The sequence below is a fragment of the Anomaloglossus baeobatrachus genome, chromosome 2, assembly GCF_048569485.1.
Source record: "Anomaloglossus baeobatrachus isolate aAnoBae1 chromosome 2, aAnoBae1.hap1, whole genome shotgun sequence".
NCBI classification, from domain to species: Eukaryota; Metazoa; Chordata; class Amphibia; order Anura; family Aromobatidae; genus Anomaloglossus; species Anomaloglossus baeobatrachus.
In genome coordinates, this window is record NC_134354.1 from 404044142 (window position 1) to 404059575 (window position 15434).

The 15434-nt window shown below is 45.1% G+C and overlaps 1 protein-coding gene across 1 annotated transcript; it reads right to left on the minus strand.

The window, feature by feature from the left end:
• Positions 1 to 11593: 11593 nt before the first annotated feature.
• Positions 11594 to 14757, minus strand: LOC142290184 (gap junction beta-4 protein-like). The gene is made up of 2 exons (XM_075334124.1): positions 14609 to 14757; positions 11594 to 13542 (listed from the first exon to the last, which is right to left on the minus strand). The coding sequence occupies exon 2, from the start codon at positions 13331 to 13333 to the stop codon at positions 12545 to 12547; it is 789 nt and encodes a 262-aa protein (XP_075190239.1). The 5' UTR covers positions 13334 to 13542; positions 14609 to 14757; the 3' UTR covers positions 11594 to 12544.
• Positions 14758 to 15434: the final 677 nt, after the last annotated feature.

The window sequence follows — 15434 nt, forward strand, 5'->3', positions numbered from 1 at the left end:
CGGCTCCTTCTCCCCGACCACGCTCGCCAAAATCGCAAATGCCTGTAGCCAGTTGGCAAAAGTCCGAGGAATAAGCCTATAACGGCGCTTTTCCTCCTCGTCCTTCTCCTTTTTGGAATCACTCGGCTTAACCCTATCCAAATTAAATTTCTCCAGGGGAAGCAGAGAAAATATCTCCACATATTCCCCTTTCCAAATTTTTTCCCGCACCTCCTTCTTTAAATGGGCCCCCAGCGGGCCCTCAAAACAAACATAAACTTCGCTTTTAGCCCTATCATCTAAGCGCACCACCTCATCCTCCTTCTCCTTTTCCTTCTCCTTTTCCTTCTCCTTTTCCTTCTCCTTTCCCCCCCCCGTCTCACTCCCCCCTTCGCCCCCCCCTCTACTCGCACCCGCTCCGTCACCCCCCGTCGCCGCCGAGGCCCCTAAACCGGCTGCACCCACCCACGCCGCCACCGGCGCCTGGGCCCCCTCCCCCCCCGCTCCCGAAGCCGCCGCCAGCCCCTGCAACAGCCCCAACAATTGACTCCACACTGCGAAACCAGCGGGCGCTGCCGTAGCCGCAGCCGCCCCCCCCCCGAAGCCCCCCGCCAGCGCAGCCCCTGCCGCCTCCGCGGCCGTCTCACCCGACCGCCGCTCGGCGTCTCCCGAGACCGCCGCCTCGCTGTCCTCCGTCTGTCGTCCATCCGACTCCTCCGAACCGAAAGCCTCTTCCCCCTCCTCGCCGCTGGCCTCATCTTCCATCCGACATCCGGGGGGCGCCGCCGCAGCACCCCCCCCACCACGGCCGCCAGACAGGGCCGCCGCGTGGGCAGAGTCATCCCCGCTCCATCTCTTGCCCCGGGGTGACAACCCAGGAGACCGTCCTGTCCCCCGCGCCGGCACCCCGGGCCTCGACCTCTTGCGCCCGCCCCCCTGCCGACTGCAAGGGGCCTCTGGGCGCGGACGACCAGACGCCCGGCTCCGGATCTCAGCCGTCGTCGCCTCTGGCCCTCCTGGGCTATTGCAGGCCTCCATCCGCCGAGTCCTCCCGCTCCCACGGGAGACTGCCACATCCGGGGGCTGCACAGCGGTACTGAGTGACCCGGCGGTTGCCGCAGGGCTCCCGCCGTCACTCCTTCTCTCAGCCGCACCGGGGTCAGGCACCGCAGACCCCCCCCCCGGCGCCGGACCTACCGCCACGTGCAGCCCCGCGGTCCCCCCGCCGACTGCAGGGGGATCTGCTGGCCTCTCTCCTGCGCCGAGCGCGCTCCCGGCCTGGAGCCGCTGCAGTCTCAGTAACTCCAGCCCGGAGGCCGGGACCGGAAGCAGGCCCCGTGCTGGCCACTCCCACCTCCCGACCGCCGCGGCTGGAACGAAGATTCCTCCCGCCGGCCTCTGCAGCAGCCAGACGCTGCTGCTGCGCTGCACTCTGCGGAGGGTCCCTGGAGGGGCTCTTACATCTCCTCCTCGCCCCCCCCGCGCCCGGGGAATACCTGCGGGGGGGCCGCGACTGGCGCCCGCCGCTGCTGGGGGGACGAGGGGCAAGCGCCGACGGGTTAACCCCGGCAGCCCTGATGTGGGTCTGCACTGCCAGGGGCCCGTGCGCTGCGACCGCTGCCTGAATCAGACGCTGGAGCTCCTGAAGATCTGCCATGGAGGTGCACGTGCAGATCGTTCGGCGTCCGGAAACAGAAGAGGAGGTAACTCCTTCCTCTCCCAGCTAACCCTTTCCCTGCTCCTCCTCTTCCTCCCCGGCTAAAACCATCCCCCAAAGCCATATTAGGCATATACCACTGTCCCTATTAACCCATCACTCCCTACCTCCCCCTTGGTCATGTCGCCCCTCCCCCCAAGTGGGTCCGTGGCTTTCTGAAGTGGTGCTTGTGTTTCTATTATACTTTTCCTCTGATTGTCCCACTTCTGGTTTTGTCTTACAAATACTGAGGTAAAAACTCACCAAATACTCATTGTGTGCACGTGGCCTTACATCAAACATGCTACGATTTTTTTCACACAGCTTCTGTCAGTAAAGAACAAATCGGTCATTTTCTCTGCCCCATTGAATAACATTGGTCCAAGTGTTGTTAGTTTTTTCAATAATAATAGTCGGAGCGAAAATATGGTGGTGTGAACTTACCCTCTCTCCACTTTCAAGACCAAAAGCCCCCAATTATTGCATCTATTATAAAGTTCAAACACCCTGCTTCACTGAATATACAGAATATACTTTATGCAGGCCCTAGAGGAATATGGCTGCTCCAGAGGAGTTTTTTTTAAAAAAAAAAAAAAATAATAATAATGAATTATAATAATAATAGTAAAAGCATTAAAAAGAGTAATATGGCATTAAATACATGTCCTTTATCAATTCCCTTAATTTTAGCTTTTTTTTTGCTTTTTTGTGTAAAAATATAAAGGTAAACGCAGTAATAAATGTGCCAACATGGGAACCAAGTATAGACAACAATCCTGATCCACGTGGTATCATGGTAATATAAAGTAAGCATATACTGTAAGTTATAACTTACAGTGAAAAGGAAGATAATATCCAGTTTCAATAAAAATCTATATATATAATTGCCTTATTCTGTCTGTCTTGCTCCAAAATTGTGTCGTTACAATGACCGTGTCTTTACAGTGACAACCGTCGGATTGGCCGCTGGGCTCGGCCTGGCCCGGCCCCCCCCACGGATTGGCCGCTCGCCTCGGCCCCGCCCCCCGCAGGGATTGGCCGCTCACCCGGCCCTCCGCACACATTTTCCGCTCGGCCACGCCCTTCCCCCGAATTCAAACGAAGCCCCGACTCCCAGGTGACTGCTGCAGTGCACTCCCAGGAGTCCACACCGGCAACCCAGCCCAGACATAACCTTGAGATGCTGGGATCGTGATGGCTCCCTGCACATGTATACCGGGAGCCGGTGTACGCTGGTAACCATGATACACATCGGGTAACTATAGGAAGCACTTCCCTTAGAGTTACCCGATGTGTATCATGGTTACCAGCGTACACCGGCTCCCGGTATACATGTGCAGGGAGCCAGCATACGCTGACGCCTCGCCCGCTCAGCCCCGCCCCTGGCACACGTTGGCATGCTCGGCCCCGCTCCCGGCGGACATAACCTTGCAATGCTGGGATCGTGACGGAGCCGGTGTACGCTGGTAACCATGATACACATCAGGTAACTATAGGAAGTGCTTCTCTTAGTTACCCGATGTGTATCATGGTTACCAGCGTACACCGGCTCCCGGTACACATGTGCAGGGAGCCGGCACCCCATGACCACTCCACCCATTATACTCCTCTTTCCCCAGGACCACTCCTCCTATTATAGTCCTCCTATTATACTCCTCTCTGAGTATAATAGGAGGACTATTATAGCATGGGGGATGGAGCACGATGGGGGGTGTGCAGCATGCGGGATGGAGCACGATGGGGGGTGCGCATCATGGAGGATGGAGCACGATGGGGGGTGCGCAGCATGGGGGATGGAGCACGATGGGGGGTGCACAGAATGGGGGATGGATCACGATGGGGGGTGCGCAGCATGGGGGATGGATCACGATGGGGTGTGCGCAGCATGGGGGATGGAGCATGATGGGGGTGCACAACATGGGGGATGGAGCACGATGGGGGATGCGCAGCATGGGGGAAGGAGCACGATGGGGGGGTGCGCAGCATGGGGGATGGAGCACGATGGGGGTGCACACCTCCCCCCAAAACACACATACACCGCCACCCACACACCGAACAACACACCACACACACACTGGCAACCACAAATACCACTCTACACAGACACCCACACACACAGACGCCGCACACACACAACACCCAACACACAAACACCGCGGCATACACAAATATAGGCACATACCGCACAACACACACATTGCACAAAACATACCTCCCCAAAACACACACACGCACCCCACACACACACACCCACACAAACCGCGCAACACACACAGCACCACACACACACAATGCTGCAGACACACAGTGCTCCACAAACAACGCAACACACACAACGCAACACACAAACAACACCGCTCTCACCCCCCCCCACACCCAGACAACACCCAGAACATTTACAGCGCCCTACTACAAACACTTGGTGCAACTGCACGCAACAACATCTATATATATATATATAAAAAAAATCATACATTAACTACACAATACGTAAATTCTAGAATACCCAATCGGGCCACCTTCTAGTATATTAATAATGGAAAAATTAGTATAAATGTTTACATAGGACACTGGGAAAAAGAGATTGCGAAGGATCTCAATGATCTTCGGAACTTTTCTTAGGACAGAATACTGGATAGTTTGCCAGTGACCAATTGACAGTAAAACGTTTTGATGGGGTAGTGGTAGCCATGCTTGCTGCTGGACGCACTCTTTAAATTACTTGTACGTTTGAAGATGATGCTTAGGTTTAAGTGTAATTACTGCTCAAACTTATTTGTATAATGCATGGTACACTTTGTTGTTTAAAAGTTCAGAGACCTTTGTTCAATGATGTACCCTTTAAAGTTTATGAGTACAACCTTTAGACTCTAAATAGACGAGGAGATTAAATTCAAGGAATGTTATAAAATGTCACAGTTTGGCAAACCTCCCGGTTAGGCCATTTACCTCTCCATGATGTTTCCCAGGTGCACACTGTGATACACTATTACATAGAGTGTAGGCACGATAGAACAGGAATGTCCTTGAACATCTCATAAAAAGGCCTGTTTTGACTCTTTTTTTTTTTCCATGGTGAAATATAAAGCATAGTAGTCATGTCTTAAAGGAAACCTAGAACATATACCTTTTCCATCCAATCTTAATTGTGGGAAAAGAGCAGGCGAAGCAAAGAAAATTGATCTATAAATCGGTGGAAAAATGAAGTACAACTTTTATTAATATTTTTTATCATTAGTTGTTTTTTTTTAAATGTCCGGTCTATTTATACTTAGGAGTCCAGTGGGTGATCTACTTTGTGATTGACAGCTACCTATGCACATTCACTAAGTTAAAGGAAATCTGTCACCAGCTTTCTGTTACCTCATTTTAGAGCACCATAATGTAGGGTAAGAAACCCTGATTCTAGCGATGTGTTACTTAGTTTACTGGGTGTAGCAGTTGTGAATCAATCAGAGTTTTTAGTTGTAGCACGTAGCAAGGCTCAGAAAGCTAACCACACCCACACCACAGCTTTCTGTATACATTGTCTATTGAAAGTGAAGTGCTTATCGAGAGACATCTGAGCCCCTGCCCGACTTAGATCCATCTGAAGCCTCCATATACCGTCCCTGAGAGCCAGCGGACCCCAGGAGACGAGTATTGTGGGACAGGACCCTACCTGAATCCCAGCAGACATCATTCTCCAGGGAGGCCTGGGACCACGCTGCAGACGCTGAGACCAGGAGTGCGGTGAAAACCGCCCAGAGGAAGGAGAGCCGACGGGTGAAGAAGGAGCAGAGGCTTGAAAATCCAGGAAGAACACAAGGGAGGAAGGGATACCCAGAAGTCCCAAAGCAGAGGAGAAGCAGACACTTACCCGGCCTGGAGGAGGGAGAGACACTGAAGCAGAGTGGAGCACGAGCCAGACACAGTGAGGGGGAGCCGCCTGGTGACTGTCGGGCCTGAGAGAGAGCCGGCTGGAAGCAGGCAGTGAAGTGACAGGCGACCGGCAAGAGAGAGGAGGCTGGTGAGTGGAAATCCCCCGTGCATAGGGGCGACAACCAGCCGGGTAACTGGCTGGTCCTAGGACACATATACACATACACATATTCAGGGAATTGAATATAAAGGGACTCGGATCCAATTATTCCCTGATCTATCTTGGATCACCTTACAGAAAAGGAGACATCTGCAGCCACTACTTGCATCCCTAAAAGATAAGGGCATCCGATACCGCTGGGGGTTCCCGTTTGCCCTCATAGCCTCAAAAGATGGTCGTACGGCTGTGCTACGCTCTACTCAGGACCTCCCAGCCTTCTGCACTGATCTGGGAATCCCTTCGCCTTCCCTGGTGGACTGGGAATTGGAGATGCCATCCAATCCACCCCGTCCGATCTGGCAACAAGTGGACTCTAAGGGGGGTTCTCCCTCATCACGGCCTAAGGCACGACCGGCTCCGACCTGAGACGACAATTTTATTTTTTCTTTCTTCTAGGAACAGGAGCCCTGAGTTTGAGTCTCTGGTTCCAGGCTGTAGTCCCCCCCTTGGGGGGGGTGGCTTCATGCCTTCCCCGATTTATTATAAGGACTTTGGTTGGTCTTTTCTTTCATAACTAGTTGTTCACTTTCTTTTTTCTTTTCTGATATTGATATATCTGGTTACGATTCCTCATATCATTTGCATTGGTTTGCTACTAGGGTGGTGAGATCCGAGTGCTCCCCTCTCTTAGATGTTTAGAATCTAGCTTTAGACACTGACTGTGATAGCAGTGTGTCCATAGCCACAAGCTCCCTTTAAGGGTTAGAATTACCCTGGTTCCTCCTACGGAAGAGTGGGTATAGGAGGTTAGGGTTTAGATATTGGTAAAGTTTTAAATTATGCCAATTTTTTCTTCTTTGACCCTGACCGGGGAGGACGGAGGCGGAGGTGAAGGCTTTTGCCTGCGGCTTCACTCCTCACCGGTAACATTTATGACATGTAAATGTTATGCTTTATATGTTATGTGTTTTGTCATTGTCTTTTACCATTCCTTATGTGTTTACCCTGATTGTGGTGAGGGAATCTTTAGTACCCCATTGAGAGACATCCATCATGGGCCGGCAGGCAAGTTTGAGATGGGCAATACCCGGTTAGCCTTTGTATGTAATGCTAATTTTGCTTTATACTACTATAACTTAAAATATGGTTAAAATTTTAACACTAAATGTTAAGGGTTTAAACTCAAACATTAAGAGGCGAATGGCACTAGGTGAGATGCGGACCCAGCGAGCTGATGTGGTTCTCTTGCAGGAAACGCACTTGAATCTCAACGGGAACTGCAATTTCGCCAAACACCTTTACCCTACGATTTTTTTAGCCTCTCAGGAAAGGAAAAAAGCCGGTGTGGCGATCTTGATATCAAGGACCTGTCCCATTCAAGTTACTACTTCCCTGGCAGACCCACAGGGTAGATACCTTATCCTACAAGGGACATATAAGGAAGTTCCAATCCTTTTGTGTAACATTTATGCCCCTAACACCTCCCAGATCCTTTTTTTGAACCGGGTATTCCTCAAATTAACACGCCTTCCCCCCTCAGTGTGGATAGTGGGTGGAGATTTTAACACTATTTTCTCTGACTCTTTAGACAGGTTGACCATTAACAATCAATTGTCGAGCCCGTCTCAACGTAAATTGACAGCTGCCTTTCGAAGACTGATCCGCAGGTTTGCCTTATTTGATTTGTGGCGAGTTAAACATCCCTCAGAAAAAACCTTTACCTTCTACTCTCCCCCTCATGGTACACACACCAGGATCGATTTCTTCTTTGGCAACATTCAGGCCCTTAGATGGACGAGCAAAGTGGATATTGGTGCAATAACGTGGTCAGACCACGCGCCAATGACTCTCACCCTAGATCAGACAACCCAACGTACAAGAGTCTGCCACTGGAGGCTCAATGAGTCCCTCCTCAAGAGAACTTCCTACAGAGACAAACTGGAAGCAGGATTGATGGAATACTTTGAGAACAATGAGGGGTCAGTGCCCAATTTTTCTACTATCTGGGAAGCCCATAAGGCCGTCTTTAGAGGGCAATGCATAGCTTTAAGCTCCCGCATCAAAAAAGATAGACTATATCAGAGAGATCAGCTCCTTAAAAGTCTCAGAGACTTAGAAAATAGGATGACCCTTAACCCATCAATACGTACCCTTAGAGGTATAGTAAAGACTCGTGCCCAACTGAAGGACCTAGAGGTCAATATAACAGAAAAATTACTACTCTATAGCAGGCATAAATACTATGACAAAGGAAATAAATCGCACTCTCTTTTAGCCCGCCAACTTAGGGAGGAGAGGGGGAACTCATCCGTTTATGCCTTGAGAGATTCGGGAGGGAATACGTTATATGACCCCACTAAAGTTGCAAAGATTTTTCAGGATTATTTGTCAAGATTGTATTCTTTGCCCAGCACCCTTCCTACAGACCCAGGAAAGCAGAGGGAGCTAATCCACTCTTTTCTTGAGCAGTGTAAGCTGCCTACCCTTACTAAGACTGCCGTAAACACACTAAATAAAGAAATCACGTGTGAAGAGGTAGGGGAGGTGCTTAAACTACTTCCTAATGGAAAATCACCGGGTCCAGACGGCCTGACATACTTCTACTACAAGGCATTTGCGGATCGACTTACCCCCTATTTAGTTAAATTATTTAATAGCTTCCTCACGGGCTCCCCTATACCCACAAGTATGTTACATTCATATATTACGCTTATACCCAAACCTGGGAAGGATGCTATGGAATGTGCCAACTATAGGCCCATAGCACTCCTTAATGCTGATTTGAAAATCTTCACTAAACTACTAGCTCTACGCCTTTCAGTTCTACTTCCTCACCTAATACATAAAGACCAGGTGGGTTTTGTCCCTTGTAGACAGGGAGGGGACAATACTAGGAAGATCATTGACTTAGTAGAGGTTGTTAATAAGACAGAGAGTGAAGCACTCCTTCTTAGTTTGGATGCGGAGAAGGCGTTTGACCATCTGGGGTGGCCATTCATGTTCGAAACATTGCATCAATTTGGAATTTCAGGTCCATTTATTACTGCCCTGAAAAGTCTATATTCATGCCCCTCAGCTTCGGTCAGGCTTCCTTATGCCACATCCCAACCCTTTCAAATACACAATGGCACTCGTCAGGGATGCCCTTTGTCCCCCCTTCTCTTTGTCATGTGTATTGAACCATTGGCTGCTGCTATTCGCAATGACCCTAATATACATGGAGTAATGGTACGAGATAAGGAGTTTAAGCTATCTCTATATGCGGATGATGTCCTATTGATCTTGTCCCAACCACATATCACCCTCCCGAATTTGCATTCCTTGTTACTACAATTTGGAAGGTTGTCAGGGTATAAGGTCAATCAGAACAAAACAGAAGCTCTGCCTCTTAATATTCCACAGATGCGGGTCTCCTCCTTACAGGGAAACTACAATTATAAATGGAGAAATATATCCTTGACATACCTTGGGATACAATTAACATCTAAGTATAAGCTCTTGTATCAGCAGAACTATCCTAGTTTATTTACTGAGATAAAAAGGCTCCTGCTCAATTGGAACAAGCTCCCATTGTCTCTGTTTGGAAGAATCTCTGCAGTCAAAATGTCTGTTCTGCCAAAGCTCCTTTACCTGTTTGAGACCCTTCCGGTGTGTGTACCATACAAAGAATTGCGCAACATTCAGTCTAGTATACTTCAATTTGTTTGGGCCCATAAGAGACATAGAATCAAGAAAACAACATTATTTGACAGTAAACTGAGAGGAGGCCTGGGGGTCCCTGATATTACTAAGTACTACTGGGCAGCACACTTACGTCACATCCCTGCATGGTCTAATCGCAGTGCCTTCTCTAGATGGATGGAAATAGAGAAGTTATGGCTCGCCCCAATACACCCTAACTCCTACCTTTGGGGCACCTCATCTAATAAGCCTGACCCACATACCCTGGGCCCTATAGCCTTTACGAAGAGGATATGGGACTGTTGTGTCAAGAAGTTTCCACTTAAATCTGAACACTCTCCATTGACTTCTTTTCTTTTTAATCCCAGAATGCTAGACGGTATGCATGGTATAACGACAAAAACATGGTTTGACAGGAAACTCTTTTGCTTTGCTGACATAGTAGACGCACGTTCCAGAGTCCTTCTCCCATACGCCACCATAGCTGCTAAATTTAATCTCCCAGGCAATTCCCAATATCGGTATTTACAAGTTAGACACCTGATGCACTCCCTTTTTGCCTCATTAGAAGTCTCTATCCCTACACTTTTTGAGAGATTGTGCAGAGCTGGGGCCTCTACTAAAGGCCTCATCTCCGATATATATCGTATTTTAATGGCTCCGTGCCCGGAAGACAAGCCAAATCATACATATATGAGGAAATGGGAAGATTTCCTTGGTGAGTCCATTCCCTTGTGTATGTGGAGGCGGATCTGGGATACTGCCTCTAAGACATCTTCATGCTATGTCTATAAGGAAAATCAGTATAAATTACTCATGTATTGGTATCACACCCCATCACTACTACATAAACTAAACCCAGCTATACCTGACAACTGTTGGAGGTGTGGAGCCACAGGAGGAGACATACCGCACATATTCTGGGTATGCCCCAATATCCAGTGTTTCTGGAGGTTGGTGCAATCTCTTATTTATAAAGTAACTAATCTTCGGATTCCCCTGGACCCTAAATTCTATTTATTAAATATACCACTTGCTCAGCTGGGGAAAAGAGTGAAGCGGTTACTATTACACATGACCACAGCAGCTAGATGTCTGATTGCCCGCAACTGGAAGTTAGCTCATCCACCCTCACTTACCGATCTCCAATCTCGGATCCAAGATGTGAGAAGGATGGAGTATTTATCTGCCCTGTCAAATAACACAGTAGATCTTTTTGAGAGTGTTTGGTCACTTTGGGATACTTATTGGGCCAACAAAGAATAACAGTGAAGTACGGCCTTGATGGAAGCCTGATATGCTCACCCTCCCCAATCCATCCCCCCTCCCTTATGTTTCCCTGTCTAGTATTGTATTGTTCGTCTTGTCATATTCCCTGTTTTCAGTGTATTAGTGGATAATATGGATACTGATTTCTGGTTTACAGTCATTAACAAGTTTGTGAGACATATCCATGCATCCATGTATTTTTTTTTGTATCTGTTTTGAAAATCTTAATAAAACATTCAGTTATAAAAAAAAAGAAAGTGAAGTGCTTATCACAGGATGGGCGTGGTTGGATGACTTGGCATGACGAAGCTAATCCCAGCAATTGTAATGCCCTAGTGATAAATATTAATAGTAAACAACAGCACACATTTTAATAAATTATACATTGTTGAAATTTGTATTTTAGCCCCTATCTCATGCTGTCTTTAGATTAAGTGGCAAAAAGTTGCTGAATTGATCCCCTTTACCCTTTTGATGTATAATGTACATCAAAAGTTGTGTATCTGTCTTTGATGCAGGATTGCAAGTCAAGCCCGCATCAGCCATCATGTGCCTCTAACAGCCGCTGGTGGATTGGAGATCTGGCCCCTGTTGTTAACCAGTCTCTGACAGCAGGATTTAACACACTCCCATTGGCGCCTCTGTTATGTGGTCGCGGGGCGTCAATGTGTTGTCCTGACAGCCAGGAATCAGTTGATGACCCCTCTGTCTGTCACGACGCTTTTCCTGTGGAGCTGGTTGTGAGCCGGCGTTCATAGGAGATTGTGATTTCCGCTCTACAGAGCAGCGCTGATGCCCCACTCTGTATAGCATAAGTGATAGGATGATCATAGCTTCACATCACTTAAGTGGACTAGTAAATATAGTAAAACGTAAAACAAAAAATTTTTTAAAAAATATGAAAAAAATAAAAAACACAAAAGTTCAAATCACTTCACTTTGCACCATTAAAAAGTTAAACAATTTTAATAAAATACACATATGTAATATTGCTGTATTTAGAAATATCCAGTCTATCAAAATATAAAATAAATTAAATTAATTCAGTCGGTAAACGGTGTAACGAGAAAAAAAATCCAAACACCAGAATTACATTTTTTGGTTTCCACAAAATTGCAATAAGATGTGATCAAGACATTATATCCACCCCAAAATGATATCAGTAAAAATGACAGCTCAGGATGCAAAATGTAAACCCTCACACAGTCCCAGATCCTGAAAAATAAAAACGTTACGGGTCATGGAAAATGGTGAAACGTGGTCCTTCCACATTTGTTTATTTACAAAATTCCAAATTTTATGTCACCACTTAACTAAAAAAAACAATACATGTTTGGTATGTGCGTACTTGTACTGACTTGGAGGATCATACTGCCGGAAAGTTTTACCATATAGGAATATGGTAAATAAAAAAAAAATAAAAACACTATTTTGCAATTTCAACACATTTAGAATTTTTTTCCCATTTTCCAGTACACTATATGTTAAAATGAATGAACTTATTCAAAAGTACAACTCATCCTACACAAAACAAGCCCATATGTGGCTATATTCTCAAAAAAGTAAAAACTTAATGGCTTTTGGAAGAAGGGGAGGAAAAAAATGAAAAACAGAAAATCGCCCGGAGGTAAGGCTGTCAGTCATTGAATAGGATGACTCACCAGACCCTTTTTTTCATAGAAAGCAGATTATAAAATACAATGTGCAATAAATATTTTTCAACAAAACTTTATATTAATCTGGTCAGCTCTTTAGTGAGACACTATTAACATGACAGGTTCTCTGTAAGTTGTTGACCATTTTTGCTGGAATTTGGAATTCTCTGATTTCCACTTTAACAGGGCTCATTGTGTCAGTCATTCAGTCAGTATATCAGCTGTATTGTGAAATTCATTACCTCATTTTAATTTTGTTTCACATGTTGTTACATGAATGCTTGGCAACATGTCTATCTGTTCGTTCACCTTGTTGTTGACGTGAAACATTTCTTGTTTTTGGAGATATGCAATCACATCATGAGACTGATTTTGTTTGGTCAGACGCTCACGACACCTTTTACCGACCAAGTAGCCTATCTCTATCAGGTTGAGCAGAATGCATACAATAGTAGTTACAACCATAAACAGGGTGAAAATGTTTTTTTCTGTGGGCCTTGAAATATAACAGTCTACAGTATTTGGACATGGAGTTATTGTACACTTGACAATATAGGGAAGATAATAGTCCTTGTAGATGTGATGAAAGATGTAGAGGAACACTGAATCCACTGCAGCCTTTACAATAAGGCTAAAAAGATAGGTCCACCACAAACCTCCTCTCTTTTTACCTGTGTCTATATAAAGTCTTCCACAATCCTCTCCCATTCTTTCCCTATGTTTTCTTTCTCGATCTTCCCTATATGCCACATGCATGATGACAAGAAGAGAAGGGCACGTAACCATAATTAGCTGAAGGGCCCAAAGCCTTATGTGGGATACTGGAAAGTAGTAATCGTAACAAGTATTAGTACAACCTGGCTGTTTTGTATTACAGTCAAAATCTCCTTGCTCATCGGCCCATACTCTTTCGGCAGCAACCACATAAACCAGTAGTCTGAAAACAAAGACCACTGACATCCAAAGGCGTCCAAATGCAGTAGAGAAATGACTTGCTCCACTGAGAAGTCCTTGGAAAATTCCCCAGTTCATGGTTTATCTGAGAAAAGCTTCCAGCTGCTGTTATCTTCTGGTCCTTCCACAGATTCAAAATCTTTGCTTCTTCACACTCAAAATCATTATCCACTTAGGTATATATATTGAATGTAGATAATACACGTATAAAGACCTCATAAGATTCTGAGGACTTGGAACTTGATTTTTGTATCCCCAAAATGTTGTATGACTGCTGTGTTCATTATCTGTAATGAAAAAGGAAGATATGTAACACTGATCACCTGCCTAATATTGCATAGATTCCACTTTGACAACAAAAACAACCTAAACCTGTGAAATCATGGACTCCACTAGATGTGTAAAGGTGACCTGCAAAATCATGGACTCTACAAAACTTGTAAAGGTGACCTGTGGTATCTGGCGACCCATGAACAGATGGAACCAATTGATAGTCTTTCACTTTTAGTTGCTGACAATATGTCAGATGTAACCAGTTAATTAGAACCTTCTTACGTTTGACTTTATGCATCATTCTTAGAGTTGAGCAAGTAGCTAACTATTTGTACTCACTATACTCATAACGAGTACTGTCTAATACTCGTTTATTCATTCCGAATAGCGTGTGCAATGCAAGTCAATGGGGAAGAAGTCACAATGTAACGGATAACCCGATTGCCGTACTATTCGTGTGAGTAGCGAATAGTGCGGAATTTGGATTACTCTTTACATTATGAGTATTCTCCATTGACTTGCATGGCACACTCTATTCGGAATGAATACGCAAGAATTAGACAGTACTCGATATGAGTATAGCGAGTACGAATAGTTAGGTACTCGCTCAACTCTAATCATTCTCTGTTATCAGAAGTAATAACTGGAAAAGCTTATAACTGATGACCAGTTAGGAATTTAGATGTCCTGATAACCAGGGCTTCTCATGTTTGCTTGCCTGTAGTATGTTTTCAGATGTTGAGTGGCATAAGAGTGACTAATGATGCTCTGTGTCTGCAATTACAGAGTTAAGATTGTTCAGAATTATTCTCCATATATACATTTAATTACTGGATGATCATATTAACACAGCTGATAAGTAATTCTACTTCTCTCCCTCAGAAATATTGGTTTTCTGATAAGCATTCCCTGAATTGAAATGGTAGACTCATTTTATCTCAGTCCATTTAGTGTCCCGTGTTCAGTCCTTGCTGTTACTCAATACATTCTCCTTCTCAACCACATTTCAGAAACATAACCTTAAACCGTCTCTAACAATCACATGTAGTTTAACCAAGAAACATTGAATTAAACACTTACCTTAACAGTGGGCTACAGTGTTCTCATGGGAGTAGATGCACTGTATCGCGTTGCCAAATTAAATAAAAAAAGAGCATTTTTTTAGACTTTCTTCAACTGTAAAGTGAAGACTCAAAGTCCCAGGGAGTGTCTTTTTTTCTAAATCCAACAAGTACAAAGAAACCGGATCTTTCAGTTTTACAGCCAATCTGTGGGAAGAGGGCAGGTAGAGGAGTGTTCTATATTTCCTGAAGAAACAGCCGTGAATGCTTTAACTCTTTAATTAAAGACTAAAAAGTTACACTGAGGATTTATAGAAATATTATTTTCCAAATATAAAGCAGTTACATGTTACTGTATAAGGTTGTAGTTAGCAACATGTTGTTGAGTCATTCACTAGACCACTTTTTTTCCCAGAATCTACCATATGCAAATACATATATTATGGTCAATGGTCATATTTAGACAAATAGTTTCGAAAATCAACAGACGCAGAGTTGGAATACATAAAAAAAAATGCAGCATGCTTATTCTGATTTGCAGATGAAAATGACCAATAGAAGTCTGTGGAAAAAAAATTAGATCTGTTAAAAACAAATAAAAAAAAATGAATGTTTAATCTTTAATGGGTCAGACTTTAAAAAATGTACATATTTTGTTTAATATAAAACTTACAACAAAGAAAAACAAATAGATCAATTACACATGTAATAAGGATCAATAATAACGTGGTAAGGAGTCTTATACACTGCCTGGAACAATCAGGCAATACTGAGAGATGTAGACTGTTAATATTTGGAAGACCCGAATAGTCACAGGGGTTAACTTTTGACATATTTGTCACATC

Excerpts from the sequence above, each read along its gene's own strand:
- LOC142290184 (XM_075334124.1), bottom strand. The coding sequence starts at position 13,333 with ATGAACTGGGGAATTTTCCAAGGACTTCTCAGTGGAGCAAGTCATTTC.